The 15,930-nt window shown below is 31.5% G+C and overlaps 1 protein-coding gene across 1 annotated transcript; it reads right to left on the reverse strand.

Moving 5' to 3' along the window:
• Nucleotides 1–3,426: 3,426 nt before the first annotated feature.
• Nucleotides 3,427–15,176, reverse strand: LOC139485649 (nuclear pore complex protein Nup54-like). The gene is made up of 9 exons (XM_071270273.1): nucleotides 14,997–15,176; nucleotides 11,387–11,668; nucleotides 10,633–10,859; nucleotides 9,753–9,940; nucleotides 9,095–9,294; nucleotides 8,549–8,697; nucleotides 7,569–7,796; nucleotides 6,209–6,319; nucleotides 3,427–3,908 (listed from the first exon to the last, which is right to left on the reverse strand). Exons 1-9 carry the CDS (start codon nucleotides 15,097–15,099, stop codon nucleotides 3,795–3,797), a joined length of 1,602 nt encoding a protein of 533 aa, XP_071126374.1. The 5' UTR covers nucleotides 15,100–15,176; the 3' UTR covers nucleotides 3,427–3,794.
• Nucleotides 15,177–15,930: the final 754 nt, after the last annotated feature.

Consider the following 15,930-nt stretch of genomic DNA (forward strand, 5'->3'; position numbering starts at 1 on the left):
ATTATTTTTGCAAATGATGATTATTTTTGGGTTTGAAAAAAATAATTGAATTGGCTTTTTAAGGGGAGGTAACTCTAAAACAGTGCATTTTCTGAAGGATTCTACATTTCTAATTTTAGCTGGGAAAAACGTACGGTGACCCTATCTTTTCTTTTGATATTCTCAAAGCATTGTCTGAAAGCTATCTTTTCCTTAAGTATTTAACAATTCTATCATTTTGTTTTGGTTCTAATCACAAAATGGTGTTTTTTCCTGTATAATCCATACATAATGTGTCATTTTGTCACGTCCTGTAGCTTAAGAAAATGCGCGGTGACCTATCATTTTTATTATATTTTTCAACATATATCAATAGATACTACGTTTTGGCAAAGTATGAACAAATTCTATCATTTTTATTTTAGACTCCCATACCACCTTACTAGTAGATCTTGTCTTGCTGATCATTTTTGCCAAGTTAGGTTTCTATCTATCTTTTATATTTTTCAAGATATAAGGCATAACACGCAAATTTAAAAAAAAATGGTAAAATCTTCATCAAAGGCATTAACTCTAATAGGGAGTTGACTGACCATTTCAATCAAATAAGCTTATTTATACAACTTGTCTTTCTGATCAGTTTTGCCTTTTTAAACTTTCTCTTTACGTAATATAATTTTTAAGACAATAGGGGAAAAATAAAAAATAGAAACATTTGTCATTTAAGGATGTACTAAGGTGAGGTTAGGTAAAAATTAAGAAATTAAAATTGATACTATAGGCTGGTAGAGCATCAATTAAGGAAAAAGATAAGCTAAATATATTGATAGGTCATGGACCTCCTTTTCGAGATATTTGCGATTTAAAATATGGCGGGAAAAGGCTGACTCAGACTTTTACCTTTTATTTGCATTGGTATTATTTGGGTCTCAAAACAAAAGAAAGAAAATCAAGAATCTTCTAAAATTTTGGTAAATGACTTTTCATGAGCTAATAAGTCTTATATGAAAAAATAAAATAAATGGGTGTTATGGGGCAAAATATTTTACATTGTATTGTATGGAAAAACACCAAGGAGTATGAACATTTGACACAAATTCCAAAACCTCACCTAAGTAATAACTCTTATAAGAAGTGTCTGGCAATTTTGAAACATATGGACAAATGTAAGAACTCAACATTGTGAACATTTTTGCCCATGTAAGATTTTTTGTTTTTATAACGGTTTTCAAATAATAGACAAGACTTGCATTTTACCACCTATGTTCTTTTTAAAGCCATGTTGGACACATTGGTTGTCATGTGGGATCATCAAACATATCTTTCAAACTAAATACCCCAATGATGTTTATGGCCAAATTTTGGTTTTATTCTGCCCAGTTGTTTCAGAAGAGATTGTAAAAGTAAACATAAGACGATGGACACCAAGTGATGAGAAAAACTCACTTGGCACTGAGTGCCACGTGAGCTAGAAAGCAAATAATAAAGACACAATAATGACCCTATGTCAATAGAGAAGTAATGAGAACACTCACATTGGCAATTTGAATCAATACAAATCAAAAATATGTTTGCTCAAGTACCACAATAAATCAACTCCTAGGATTTAAAATTCGATTATTGGGATAATAAAAGTACCTTTTATGATTTTGTGATTTAAAGCAATTACTTCTAACATTTACACTTATGTTTTATATTTAGCAACAGCTGCCAAGGTTTGATATGCAGGAATAAACAGCTGCGCCATGAGCGCATGATACGCCCGACGTCTTGTGTGGAAGTTTTATGCCATTATCATAAATAGTTTCTGAGAAAGTTTTAAGCAATAACCATATATTGTTTTTGAGACACGGCGGGACATGTGAAAAACCTATCCCTGTTTTTTTTTCCCGAAAAACTAAATATCACTAAAATAAAATTTTGAATCAAAACTAAAAAGTATACAGATCTTTAGATTAATATAACAAAGAAGTGTGTAAAGTTTTAAGCAATAATCATAAATTATTTTTTGAGATACGGCGCGACATGTAAAAAAAAACCTCCCCTGTTTAACAAAATACTCAATAACTCCAAAGTAAAGTTTTGAATCATCAACAAAAAGTATACAGATCTTTAGATTAATATAACAAAGAAGTGTGTAAAGTTTTAAGCAATAATCATAAATTATTTTTGAGATACAGCGTGACATGTAAAAAAAAAACCTCCCCTGTTTAACAAAATACTCAATAACTCCAAAGTAAAGTTTTGAATCATCAACAAAAAGTATACAGATCTTGAGATTAATATAACAAAGAAGTGTGTAAAGTTTTAAGCAATAATCATAAATTGTTTTTGAGATACGGCACATGTAAAAAAAAACCACCCCCTTTTTTACAAAATACTCAATAACTCAAAAATGAAATTTTGAATCATCATCAAAAAGTATACAGATCTTTAGATTAATTAAACAAAGACATGTGTAAAGTTTGAAGCAATAATCATAAATCGTTTATGAGATATGGTGCAACATGTAAAAAAACCCTCCCCCTTTTTTACAAAATACTCAATTACTCCAAAATAAAATTTTGAATCATCACCAAAAAGTATACAGATATTAAGATTAATATAACTAAGAAGTATTTAAAGTTTTAAGCCATAATCAAGAATCGTTTTTGAGATACGGTGCGACATGTGAAAAAAACACACCCCTGTTTTAGTTACAAAGTGCTGTAACTCAAAAAGTTTTAATCTTATTTTCACCAAAAAGTATACAGATCATTTGACCATCATAAGAAACAACTATGTTAAGTTTCATGAAATTTGGATAAGTCGTTCTCGAGTTACGGTGCGACATGTTTACGCCGGACAGACAGACGGACGGACGGACACTGGACATTTGTATACCATAATACGTCCCGTCAAAATTTTGACGGGCGTATAAAAATGGGGTTATTGAAAGGAGATTTTATAAAAAAATACCAAAAGAACATTGACAAACACTATAAAATGATGGCAAAAAAGACTATAGGGCAATGTGTGCAAAAATATAGGAGGCACATGATACAAGAGAATTGTGTAACAGTTTTGAATATGCAAGACAATTAAATGATATAATTCTTCAGTCACCAAAGCATCAATAGTCATCTTTCAGTTATGCTCTGGACATTGACCTTTGTATATTTTCAAAGATAATTGTTTGCACTTTGCAAGACCATTGATGTGTTGCATGGAGCCCTTTTATTGCTTCAATCCATGTTTATTACACTTTGTTGGATAATTGTCTCAACAGCAATTATTACACATCTCCATATTTTAAATAAGGTGTGGAAAAAAAATTATTTATCAAAGACACTGAAAAAGATATCATTCAAAGACACTGAAAAAGATATCATTCAAAGACATTGTCAGAAAAGTCCTCAATGACATACAAAATGTACAGCATCCAATGCAGTAAAGCAATAAATGAGGTTTTATCCAGGTGTGACAATATTTTAATATAAATCCTTGTTTCACATGTAAAATGATATTCTGTTTGTGTCCAATAAAATATATAACAATGTTTGATTGAACATTATAGGTATAACTGTATAACAATTAGTACATTATGGTGAAGAAGATCATGAAGTTGTTGAAATGGAATTAACAGAATACACCATAAAATCAATTGTAGGTGATACCATTAGTAAATCAATCATCATCTTATTAAAAATGACTTTTAGTGTCAATGATCTTATTCCTTAGTGTCCACACTCTTATTCCTTGTCAATTTCTCATAGATTCTTGATAAAACAGTCTCAAAATTACAATATTTAAGCTATAACATGACACAACAAATGCTATCTTCTGTGTGATGATTCCTGTAAACTTTGTTCCATTAACTGTAAATCATGGGAATCGTCTTTTACAATCTGTATTAAATGTTTTAGACCATCTTGTTGCTGTTTGAGTAGCTGAAAGAAAAATAAATATGTACTTTCATAAACAAGCATTCTGAGAGTATTACATGGCAATAAATAGTCACCCACCAGTTAATATTCATTGTAACAGAACAAAATGCTAACTTGATGTCATGGTGTAAACTATATAACACATTTCAATGTCTCCAAGCATGAAGAACAAACATGACAAAAGTGTGGAAACTGACTTTTTAAGTGAATTTTCAAAGTCTAAGAACCATAACCCTGCACTGACCAGAACAAAATTTGAAATTGATCGGTAACATGTCATGATTAAACCTGATATCAAATCTATATCTTCAAGCAGGAAGAAAAAGGTAAGGAAAACTTAGTTGCCAAACTGACAGATGGACAGACAGACGGACAGACGGAGGGAGTTAGTTTTCCTTTAGGCTACCACAAAATTTTGAAAACAAATTTTACATTCATTCACATATTGAAAGTTCAAAGTGTTGGCAAATAGGAAGACAAGTAGTTGTCTGACAGATCAGATATGTGTGAAGCTCCCACCATACAACTTATTACTGTCAAGCTGCCGACTAAATATAAACTGATATTATCCAAAAACATTAACTTAGAATAAATTGTACTGAAATCGCATTATCACATAAATTTCCATGTTCAGTAAACCAAGTAATCTGAGCCAAGACCCTTATTTTTAGCAATAAAATGTATTTTTTATAAAAATTCACATTATAATGCACATGTGGTCTGTAAAACTGTATTTTTTGTTGTTGTTGTTTTTTTTTTTTTTGGGGGGGAGGGTTTTCAGTTCATATGAAACCTTTTTATGTTAGTTTCAAGTTGTTCAAGATGGGAAGAAAGCTCCCTCAAATCAAAACCTTAATATAATTCATAACTGACCCAAACAAATGTAAATTAAAACAATGCTATAGTACTACCTTACAAAATGCTTATAACATTTATTAAACAAGAATGTGTCCCCAGTACACAGATGCCCCATCCGCACTATCATTTTCTATGTTCAGTGGACGGTGAAAATGGTGGAGGAAAATCTCTAATTTTGCATTAAAATTAGAAAGATCATATCATTGGGAACATGTGTACTAAGTTTCAAGTTGATTGGACTTCAACTTCATCAAAAACTACCTCGACCAAAAACTTTAACCTGAAGCGGGACAGACAGACGAACGAATGCACGAACGGATGAACGCACAGACCAGAAAACATAATGCCCATAAATGGGGCATAAAAATAACAAGTGAAACTGCGAGCTACTGCTCACTGATGATACCCCCGCCGCAAGTGGATAATATTAATAGTGTAAAAATATGCAAGTGTTCGGTAAACAGGAATTTGTCGAGTGATGAATCTGAAAACGCATCACACGGTATAGCTGACTTATATAAATCCTGAAACCAAATTTTAGAAATCCTTGTATTGTAGTTCCTGAGAAAAATGTGACGAAAATTTTCAACTTGGCTATCATGTGTAAAATCAGACAAGTGTTCGGTAAACAGGAAGTTGTCAAGTGATGAATCTGAAAACGCATCACACGGTATGGCTGACATATATAAATGTTGATACCAAATTACAGAAAGGGTGGATGTGTAGTTCCTGAGAAAAATGTGACGAAAGTTTCATGGGACGGACTGACTGACGGACAGACAGAGGTAAAACAGTATACCCCCCCTTTTTTAAAGCGGGGGTATAAATATAGCAAGAAGTGCACAAAGGAATTATGCAAGAAATGTTCTACATCATCAAAACTTTACTGAAATCTTGTGTAGTACATTTCAGTGTTATCAAACAAAATTCATTTATTAATCCAATGACTTATTTGGTCTATAAAGATTGTTATAGAAAAAAATATTTATATTCCTTTCATATGAACAGATCCATTGCAAACATTTTCTTTTAACAAATTTTTACCTTGCTAGTCTTTTGTCAACTGAAAAGAATGTTACTCAATTTATCAAAGTGAGAGCCATTTTTCTGTTTAAACCTGTATGTTTACCTTAAAACTACAATTAATTAATACAAAATAACATGAGTTGCGTCGGATAGAAATCGACCTTATGCAAACGAAAATCAATACCTCTGTTAACCTATTGTGGGTTAAAATAATTTCTACGAAAAGTCTGTAATTGTTCCAAAAGTAGGTTTTCATAAGGAGACAATCCTTTTAAATGGACCAAAATGCAGCTTTTATATATTAGTTTTTCCAAACTCGATCAAAGTCTTTGATATGTATATGTGTACATGCACTTCCATATGTCGATTTCTATCCGACGCAGCTCACATATGCACACCACAATTATGTTAAAGCTTACCTGTTTGATTTCTTGTTGTAATGATGGGTCCATTTGGTAACTAAAATCAGCTCTACTTCCAGCTAAATGATTCTGCATACGGATTTGGGACATTAATTCATTTAGCCTTCCCTGAAAATAGTTATATCAATGAAGAACAAAATAAATGACTAGGTTTTTTCAATTAACATTATTAAAGGTTGTGTGTAAACTGGTTGTGATTGACATTGTTTTTTTATGATATCTTAAAATATCCTTCTTCAAATAAACCCCAATAATTTTTTCGTAAATGGCTAGGCCAAATAAAATAGTATGTGTGGTTCCAGTTACATCTGAAAAAAAGTTAGGGTAGGTAGGTAGGGATTTTTTTATGGACTTCCTAATTTGAAGTTTGCTTATGGTTTAGTATGTTTCTATGTAATTATTCTTACATATTAAACCAATTAATTTAGAAGATTATTTTTTACATCATCGAAAAAATAAAAAAATAAACTTTTTTTTTATTAATTTCATTATAAGTTATCTCCCTTATCCTATAACATTTTTACAGAAATCTGAAAAATTTCATTATCTAATTCAAATGGGCACCAAGAATTTTTTGGTACATCTTACTTGGAGAACAAATGGCAACATATGATCAGAGTAAAATTGAAATCTCACCACTTTTTATACTTTTAAAACAAGTTTTGTTTACTTATTTCTAGATTGCCCTGCGTATTATGTAGCTGTATACATTTTCTCTCTTTCAATAGGTGGTACTTCAGAAAAGAAGTTGATCACAAACCAAACACCAATTTGTAAGATAATTTAAAACATTTATAGATATTTTTTTTTTTACCTACTGGTTCCCAGAAATGATCTTTTATGTAATATCTCATAAAGAAATAAATTGAATTGTTTACTAGTATAAATACAGTTAGATAGTGATTAAATAGATTTCTCAGGAAGACTCGAGATAAAGAGAGAAAATATTAAAAAGCATGAGGCATATATAATATTTTTTAAAACTAGATTATGATAATCCAAAGATGATGTGTATAAAGCCACTTTTCAGCACAGCATTGAGGCTATTTCTTAGATGAAGCCAGAGTGCTCGGAGAAAACCACGACCTTCGATAGGAAAACTGAAAATCCTAGTCAATTTAGAATCGAGTCGAGTGTACCCGCACGAGCAGGGTTCGAACTCACAACCTCAGTGTTGACTGGCTAGTGATTACAGTAGTAACTACTTAGACCACTAGGCCACTGAGGCCCCTTTTAGAGAAGAAGATTTTTGTAAAAGTGAATGGCCAGTAAAGTAAAAGAAGTGTTGAGCTTGAATGGCCCTTCAGACATGGTCAGCTAAAAAGAATCAATTTATTTGCAAAATATATAATCTTACTTTAAACTGTGTTGGATGATTTAACTCTGCTTGAGTTTTCTCTAAATGGACTCGGAGTTGCTCTTCGTCAGCCTGTATTGCGTAACCCATCTTTCTGAAGATTTCCTGTTTAACCACCACTTGTAATAACCTGTGACTCAGTTCTATGTGTTTTCTTTTGTATTCATCCATTTTTGACATCATGTTATTTTGTTTTTGTTGGAACTGTTGTAATTCATTTGCTATCATCTGAAAATAGTATGAAATTTTGAAAAAAATTAAAGCTTACAATAAAATAACAAAATGGCATACTTTAAACTAAGGACTCAACTTGTTAAAATTCAAACATGTTTTAAATAACAATTTGTTTTACAGAAAAGATTCATGTTTTGACCAATGTACACATTGAACTATTACACATTTTTGTTTCAGGGCCAGCTGTAGCCCATTTTTGAGTGCAGGACTTCATCACTGTATCAAAGACCCATTGGTGGCCTTCCACTGTTTTCTGCTCTCTGGTCAGCTTGTTGTCTCTTAGACACAATCCCAATTTCCATTCTCAACTTTATTTCAATTTAGTTTTCAATTTATGATGTCATTATGTAATTATTATGTAAGCATTTCTATATTATATGAATAAAATGAGTGTATAGGTTATATGTCAATGTCACAACAACCCAAGTTAAATAAAAACAAGAATGTGTCCATAGTACACAGATGCCCCGGCCCACTTGCACTATCATTTTCTATGTTTAGTGGACCCTGAAATTGGGGTCAAAAATCTAATTTGGCATTTAAATTAAAAAGAGCATATCGTAGGGAACATGTGTACTAAGTTTCACGTTGATTGGACTTCAACTTCATCAAAAAGTATCTTGACCAAAAACTGTAACCTGAAGCGGGACAAACAGATGGACAAAAGAACGAACGGACCCACGGATCAGAAAACATAATGCCCCTCTACTAGCTTAGGTGGGGGCATTTTAATAAATAAAAATTACATCTAGTCTCTGTTGATGAGCTTTTGTTTGCTGTTCCTGGTGTTTCATTCTCTGTTGTAAAGCATTGAATCCTACCACTGGAACAGGGATCAAGTTCTCTTGGTCAGGGTTATCTAACTTTGCCTGCTCCCAAATAAATGGATGAATCCCTACAATATAAAACAATAACTATCAATTTCCGTCATTGAAAGAATCCTGAATTTAATTAGCATAAAGATTGTATTGGAGCCATTACATTGTTTATAACTGGTAACCTAAATATTTTGACAACTTCCTTTTTGGGTTCAGCTTTCATATAATAAAGTTATGGTCACATTAACATGAAATTTAATACATGTGTTTACTATAAATGAGCTTAAAATAAAATATATGCCAAATGTGGGTTTAACCCAGACATTACAGTTCATTTAAAAATTTGAAATGTGGTGGCACAAGTGGGAACGGATATGGTTTTTCTGGTCTTTTCCTCATATTCCTAATAGAAAACATTTAGGTTTATTCAAAAATTATCATTAAAAAAAAAAAATCAAAAGTTTCAAAACTAACCAGCAGGAGGGTTTTCTAAATAAACTTTCAGTTGTTCAGGTGTAAACCCAGTTTTCTGCCAAATATCTTCTGCTGCAAGCTGTGTTGTAATTTGTTGTTTTATATTGGGTGTGTTCAGGAACTGGAACAGCTCACTAGCTGTTATTCTTTTGGCAGGACCACTTGCTGGTCTCTCCAAGATGTATATAACTAATTCAGTTCTGGAAAAATAATAGACACAATTTTGACATAGATAATTAATATTGCAGAGAAAGCCTAAAATTACATAACTGTGTTTTATTTAAAAAAAAAACAAAATTGTTTGGCTTTTTGTTTACTTTAAACATATGAAAGAAGTCAACTTGATACATACAATTTGTATGTACAGTGCTAACACTGAGGTTGTAAACCCACAAGAAAAAGCTAGCCATATATTTGGCTGTTTACATAGGCAGATTTATAGTTATGCTTTCAAAATTGATACATCGTTTAATAAGCATTTATATACTCAATAAAAGTTTATTTCAGACACACATGTGCATATATAAATTATTCAGTTTAATTATTATGGGGTTACAATTTCTGTTCATGCATATTTGACTTTTTTTAAAAGCCTTGGTTTAAATGCAGGTCAATCAAAAGCTCTTAAAATGCTGAAGTAAAGAGGAAAATAACGTACTTATCATCAGGAAGGGTTTTGATACCCTCCACACACACTGACAGATGGGGTTTATTTCCCAGGATTTTAAACAACTGGTCTACCACTTGTTGTTGTTGTGCTGTAACATCCGATTCTTTTTTCTTTATCACTATAGAAACCAGTCCATCTTCATTTCTGGACCTGGGTAATCTGTTGTATCCTACAGCCTGCAATAAAAAAGATACACTAACTGACAATTTTTTTTATTATTCTACCATGTTTATTAACACTAAATTTTAAAATTCATATTTGAAAATAATCACATAGTTAAACTTAAAGATGTTCCTACAGGTTCTATTCTGAAAAATTAGAATAACACTACTGTTAATGATACTGTCATTGTTTGCTATTTTCAAAACCTGATTTACCATATTAAAATTATCAGCAAAAATAATAATATTAATAGTGTGAGAAAGTGTTCATTAAATTTCACAAAAACTTTAATCCTGCATGATTTTATATTTATCTAAAAACAATTTCTATACATGTATGTATATTGTTGGGGATACCATAACAAGATACATGTTAATTCAAAAAATGTCATTTTGTATGTAATTTTAAATAAGAAGGGAGGACTTGAGATCATGCTATTGTGTGGTTTGTATTTTTTTTTTTTATATAGTGCTTTGTGAATTGGTGCTTGTCTTTCAGTTGTTTTCTGTTGTTGTTATTTTTCTTCATTGACATGATTGAATTTGTCTGTCTCTCTTTTCTTTAATTTTTGATTCTCCCTTATCTTCCACCTATTTTTTTTTAAATAAATGAAAAACATATTCAATTGAAAACACATTTAATGAAATGAATTCCTTTATTTTAACTGAAAGACTTCAACTCATGTCATGTATGTCATAGCATGTACCTTAAACCTGCAATAAGGATTGTCAGGGGTAAAGTTTACAAAACCATTGCTGCTGTAAAATCCCTTTCCTGTGCCCCAATATGCTTGTAACTGGTTCCATTTGGCTATGATGGCATCTCTCTCATCTCCATAGATTTGTGGCAAGGTAACAGCAGTACCCAATAATTCCAGACTGGATTGTTGTGCTTGTTGTGCTTGTTGTTGCTGCTGAGCTTGCAACTGGGGACCTAATTATGCAAGATAAAAACAGACATGGAAATTAAAGTTCTTACAATAAAACTAATTTTAACCAAATCCCATTTAAACTGTAAATGTAGTACTATTAGTGTACCAATGTAAACAAACTGTTTTGGTGCAGAATTGAACAGAGATGACAGGATTCAGTTTAAACATGTTTTACAAAGTTTAAAAATTAAAACATTGCACTTTTTTACACAACATTTTATTTTAGACAATCTTGTTGTTTAACCACAAGATTCAGCATGAATAGAATTTATCATATGTATCATAATTATTGTACATTTTTTAACAATGTTTAACACATTGTACATGTATTTCATTTGTCTATATCTTTGTTTTGGGAATTACAAGACAGTTTTTCATAATTCTCTAAACACATTAAATAAAGGCTTTCAATGTTAATGTTTTATCATCATTGCAGAAGTTGACCCATGTCATTTTCAGTTCATACCTACAAAAAAATAACTGACAGACTAAATGAAAACAGTCTTTGCTGCAGAGTATATAAAAGTACCTCCTATTGCTCCAAATCCTGTGGCTCCAGTAGCTCCAAATCCTGTAGTTGGCCCAGCGCCAAAACCTTTAAATGCATTTCCAGTTCCAAAGCCACCAGCTGTTGGGGCAGCACCAAAACCTGTTGATGTGCCAAAGCCTGCTGTAGGCTGAGTCGTGGCTGTTCCACCTAAACCAAACCCTGTACTGGCCCCAAAACCTGCAGTTGCACCAGTAGTAGTCCCAAAGCCACCAGTTCCAAATGTAGGGGCTGTTGTCTTGGCTTGGTTAAATAGACCAAATCCTGCATTAAAGATAAATATTGTGTAGAAGGTCCTATCACAACAACAATTTAAGGAATTTTCTAGTAATGTATTGAGATCAACATATTTCAGTGGCTACGCCACTGTAGTCAGGATAGAGAACAATACATATTAAAACCATGCTGACGTACACAATCATGACAATCAGGTTGAGAAAATTAAACGTGGTCATCACAATGTTGCTACATTGTATCAAGGACTTTCTATACTTAAGGGACTCGTCTCTATTGACTTTAACTGATTACTAAGCCACCTTTTTAAAGCTACATGTACCATACAACAATAAACTTAGTTTCTTATCTCTGATATAAGATGCTACATGTAGTACTATAGTTATTTGCGTATTTCACAGGTCATTGTAATTATATAATCATGATAATTATTATTAGTTGTTAATATAAAAATATAATGATTAATAGTCATTTATGATGACAAAAATATAAGATTTTGAAAGAATGATGAATTATTAAACTCAGAAGTATCTTTTTAAACATGTTAAAGAACATCCCAGTTGTGTAAAATGGTTTCCATATCAAACAAGACGGTGGCTACTGAAAATTCAATGAACAAATACCTCAAAGTTCAAAGATCAATATTTAAAAAACGATCTGAGAAATCTTTTAAAATACAAATGTACATCATTTTGCAATGACAAAATGTATAAAATTTCATTAAAACGATTTTTTGTTAAACCTGAACATATAGTTATGAAGAACACTTCGTAAATGTGAAATGATTTGCTATAAAGTCATGTGACAAATAATTGTCGATGTAAGGCGTCAAAGAAAAAACATTTAATAGCCTTTAAAATGTCATAATTATTTGGACTAGGTCATGATGATGAGTCAAAGTAACGTTATAAAAAGTCCAAATAATTATGACGTCTGGCAAGGCTATTTTAATTTTTTCTGGGTTGTCCTACAGTCAGGGGACTTACTTAAACAAGTGATTTTCTAAATCACTGATTCAAGTAACATTATTTCCATAAAGGTTCGAAGTTAGAGTTGTCTTTCTCTAATAATCACCTATTTAAGTAGTACAAATTAATCACTAGAAGAAGTGATTTAATATTAGTGTAGCTTTAAATATAGAATACTAATGATCCAGGGCCTTAAATTATGTTTCTAAATTTATCAGAACCAACATCAGTCATCTGTGTTGTCTAGGATGACCAGGTCATTTCAGGTGATGACCTTGTACTGAATCTAGGATAATGACATAAAAATCACTTGTTTAAGTATCAGACCTCAATTTCCTTCCCAAAAATCACTTCTTTAAGTATCATTCTTTTAATAACCCCCACTAATTTCAACACCCCCGAACAGTGAAATTTTTATCGCGAACAGCGAACAGTAGAATTTTATTACATAATCTGAAAGATGAAACCTTGAACTTCACAGGAAAAATACTCCCACTGCTGTGAAAAATCTTTTAAGAAAGTATCAGTTCATTATGTAAAGCCATTATTATAGCATTTTTTCAACTAAAATAGAATTTTCAGAATGATAGCATCAAAGGCATAAACCTTGCTACTTAACAGAAGCAAAAAGTTCATATTTTTTAATTTTTACTAATTGAAAGATGCTATTTAAACCTATATGTTTAAAATTTAAAAAAAACTACAAAATCCCAATTTGTGACAAGACCTCGAATTTGCTACTCAAATAAGTGATTTTTACAGTAAGTCCCCTGACTGTCCTATGATGTTGTAGGAAGGCATCCCAGAAAAAAATTAAAATAGCCTTGCAAGACGTCATAATTATTTGGACTACGCAGGGGTTCAAATTAACATTTGGTACTAGAAGGTCCAGGACCTTTGACACTCCAAACTGAAAGGTCCACAACCTAAATTACAGGTCCTACTTTCACTTGAAATATTTCATAACTCAGTAAGATACAAAATTAATGTGCTTTTGGTGTTGGGTTAGCTTGTTTAATTGTTAGTGTCACTGTTGTATAACATGTTTAATAATAAATGTAATTGTCTTGTATATGAATTCACATAATCCTTTTTTTTTTGTATTGGGGAGGGTGTCACTGTTGGTGGGTGTGTTGTCTTGTAGTTTTCACTATAATATAAAGGACCATATGCATCTCCTTTTTATATTGTTCAATTCATACCCGAGAATACAATTAAAGTTCAAATTCAAAGCTGTTTAAGTGTGTCACATCTAGTTGCACTATTATAGTCATCTGTGAAAATAAAGTAAAAAACTTCCTGAGATTTTACTGGCCTTCAAAATTGAAAAGAAATTACCTCTTGGAATTGTAGTAATATGTTCACACTATAAAAACATCTACATGTAATATCAACATTTAGTAATGATGAAGAAAATTACTGTCACATTTTATTGGATTTTGACACGAAAATTTGTGAACTAAAAGTAATTTTGAGTTTCTGTATAAAAATATTTTCCTTCTTTCACTTTCTTTTCAATATATCTTTTGGTTTTCAATTCTAGTATTTATATTTCATCATAAAAGATGTATTTTGTCACCTGCCTGGAATTATTATTTTTTTAATGTATTTGATCGGCAAATTCGGAGTTACACTTATCCGTCACCGGAATCTGATCCGGTATTGTAATTGTCTTCACTTCCGGTTTATGGCATGCATTGATTTTCAATGTTGTTTATGTCAGTCAAATACGATTTTACTCGGATTTACACATTACTTGTTGGCGATTTTCGGTATAAAACTAGCGGTTGAACAAAATGAACATCGCTGTCATAATTTATAAAGATAAAAATAAATTTTGAGATTGTCTGGAAATTTTGGTTAAAAAGGTCGGCAAAGTTAATTTTTATATTCTTTCAAATCGAAGGTCTGTTGAGCGTAGCTTGTAACAATAACGAAAGTCTGATTGCAATAGTGGAAGGTCCACCGCTAATTTGAACCCCTGCTATATGTACGTTATAAATAGCAATTGAAAGAGAAAGTAAAGTGAAAGTATTGATTAAATTTACTGTAAATTCAGAAATTATTGTGTGCATTTATTATTAGGATTCTGTCATTTGAGACTTGAATGCAATTTTAATTTTTAATGATTTTGAGAAAAATACTGATTAATTCATATAAAACTCAAAATACGAGTTTAAATTATTGACTTTACAACTTTACAGGAAAAAAATCATATTATGGTGCACCTCTTTTTTGATACGACTCTTTGAAAGTACCAAATTTACGTAAATATACGTTGATAGTGGGTCTTCCCATAGATAGAAACAAGTGGCCTGTGACACAAATAATTTCAGACTAAAATAATTTACGCAGTTTTATCTGATAATCCATAATTAATATAATGATACCTGTGCTTTGAGTTTGTGTGCCGAATCCTCCAAATCCTGTTGAAGTAGATGTAGTAGCTGTTGTTCCAAAAGGAGTCGTCGCTGCTCCTCCAAAAAATGCCATACTTTTTCTATTCCTAAATTTCTAAATTTCCATTCCCGCGTTTCTTTCCTCCTGACTGGAGAGCAAAATAGTTATCTCCCCTAAACAGATTACTTCGGTTACACTAATTAGCGACAAGAAGGATTTCAGCGACAAGAAGTGACAAGAAGAATAATTTAGCGACAATTTTCGACTGGAAGATATAATTTAGCGACTTTATCAATCGAAAGTGATTGCTCAACGTCTCTTTGTTCTTAAGAAAATTATTGGTACTTTCAAGTTTTCATAATTATAGCCTTGCTGTATTAAAATCAAATACTTAAATGATTAGTTTACAAACTAATGAACTAAAAGAGACACGAACAGGAACATATATTATTAATAGATATATACTGTTCCCATGTTATATACTAGTATAGACACAATTGGTTCTGAAGGGGCGCACTACGTTTGCGCGCATTTGGGGATTAAAATATTTTATGTTTGCGCGCAGCTTTTGATTACATTTGCGCGCATTCATTTTACAGGTAATCTCAGGTAAAAATAATAATTCATATATATTAACACACTGATTAAATTATAAATGACTATACTTTATTGGTATTTTAATAATAAATATGACTATCAATTATTAATTTTTAAAATAGTTTGTTAATTCAAATTATATATTGTTCATATTGAATTCTAAAATCAATTTAAAACCCTGTTATATATATCTTAAGTTCAAGTTATGACAAATGGGCTATGTCACAGATTTCTTAAACTTTTGTCTACACCTTTGACTTGTTGAATTGTATATGAAAATCGAAAGTGGGGTATCAAAATCTCGGATTCGTACTTACAGACTAGTAA

This window comes from Mytilus edulis, chromosome 8 (genome assembly GCF_963676685.1).
Source record: "Mytilus edulis chromosome 8, xbMytEdul2.2, whole genome shotgun sequence".
NCBI lineage: Eukaryota > Metazoa > Mollusca > Bivalvia > Mytilida > Mytilidae > Mytilus > Mytilus edulis.

What these genes read in the sequence shown, in the direction of transcription:
- LOC139485649 (XM_071270273.1), bottom strand. Translation starts at nt 15,099, where the DNA reads ATGGCATTTTTTGGAGGAGCAGCGACGACTCCTTTTGGAACAACAGCT. An exon ending in AGGATTTGGAGCAATAGGAG is followed by an intron (nt 10,860 to 11,386) that starts GTACTTTTATAT and finishes TTGCATAATTAG; the next exon opens with GTCCCCAGTTGCAAGCTCAG. An exon ending in TTTAGAAAACCCTCCTGCTG is followed by an intron (nt 8,698 to 9,094) that starts GTTAGTTTTGAA and finishes TTTATATTGTAG; the next exon opens with GGATTCATCCATTTATTTGG.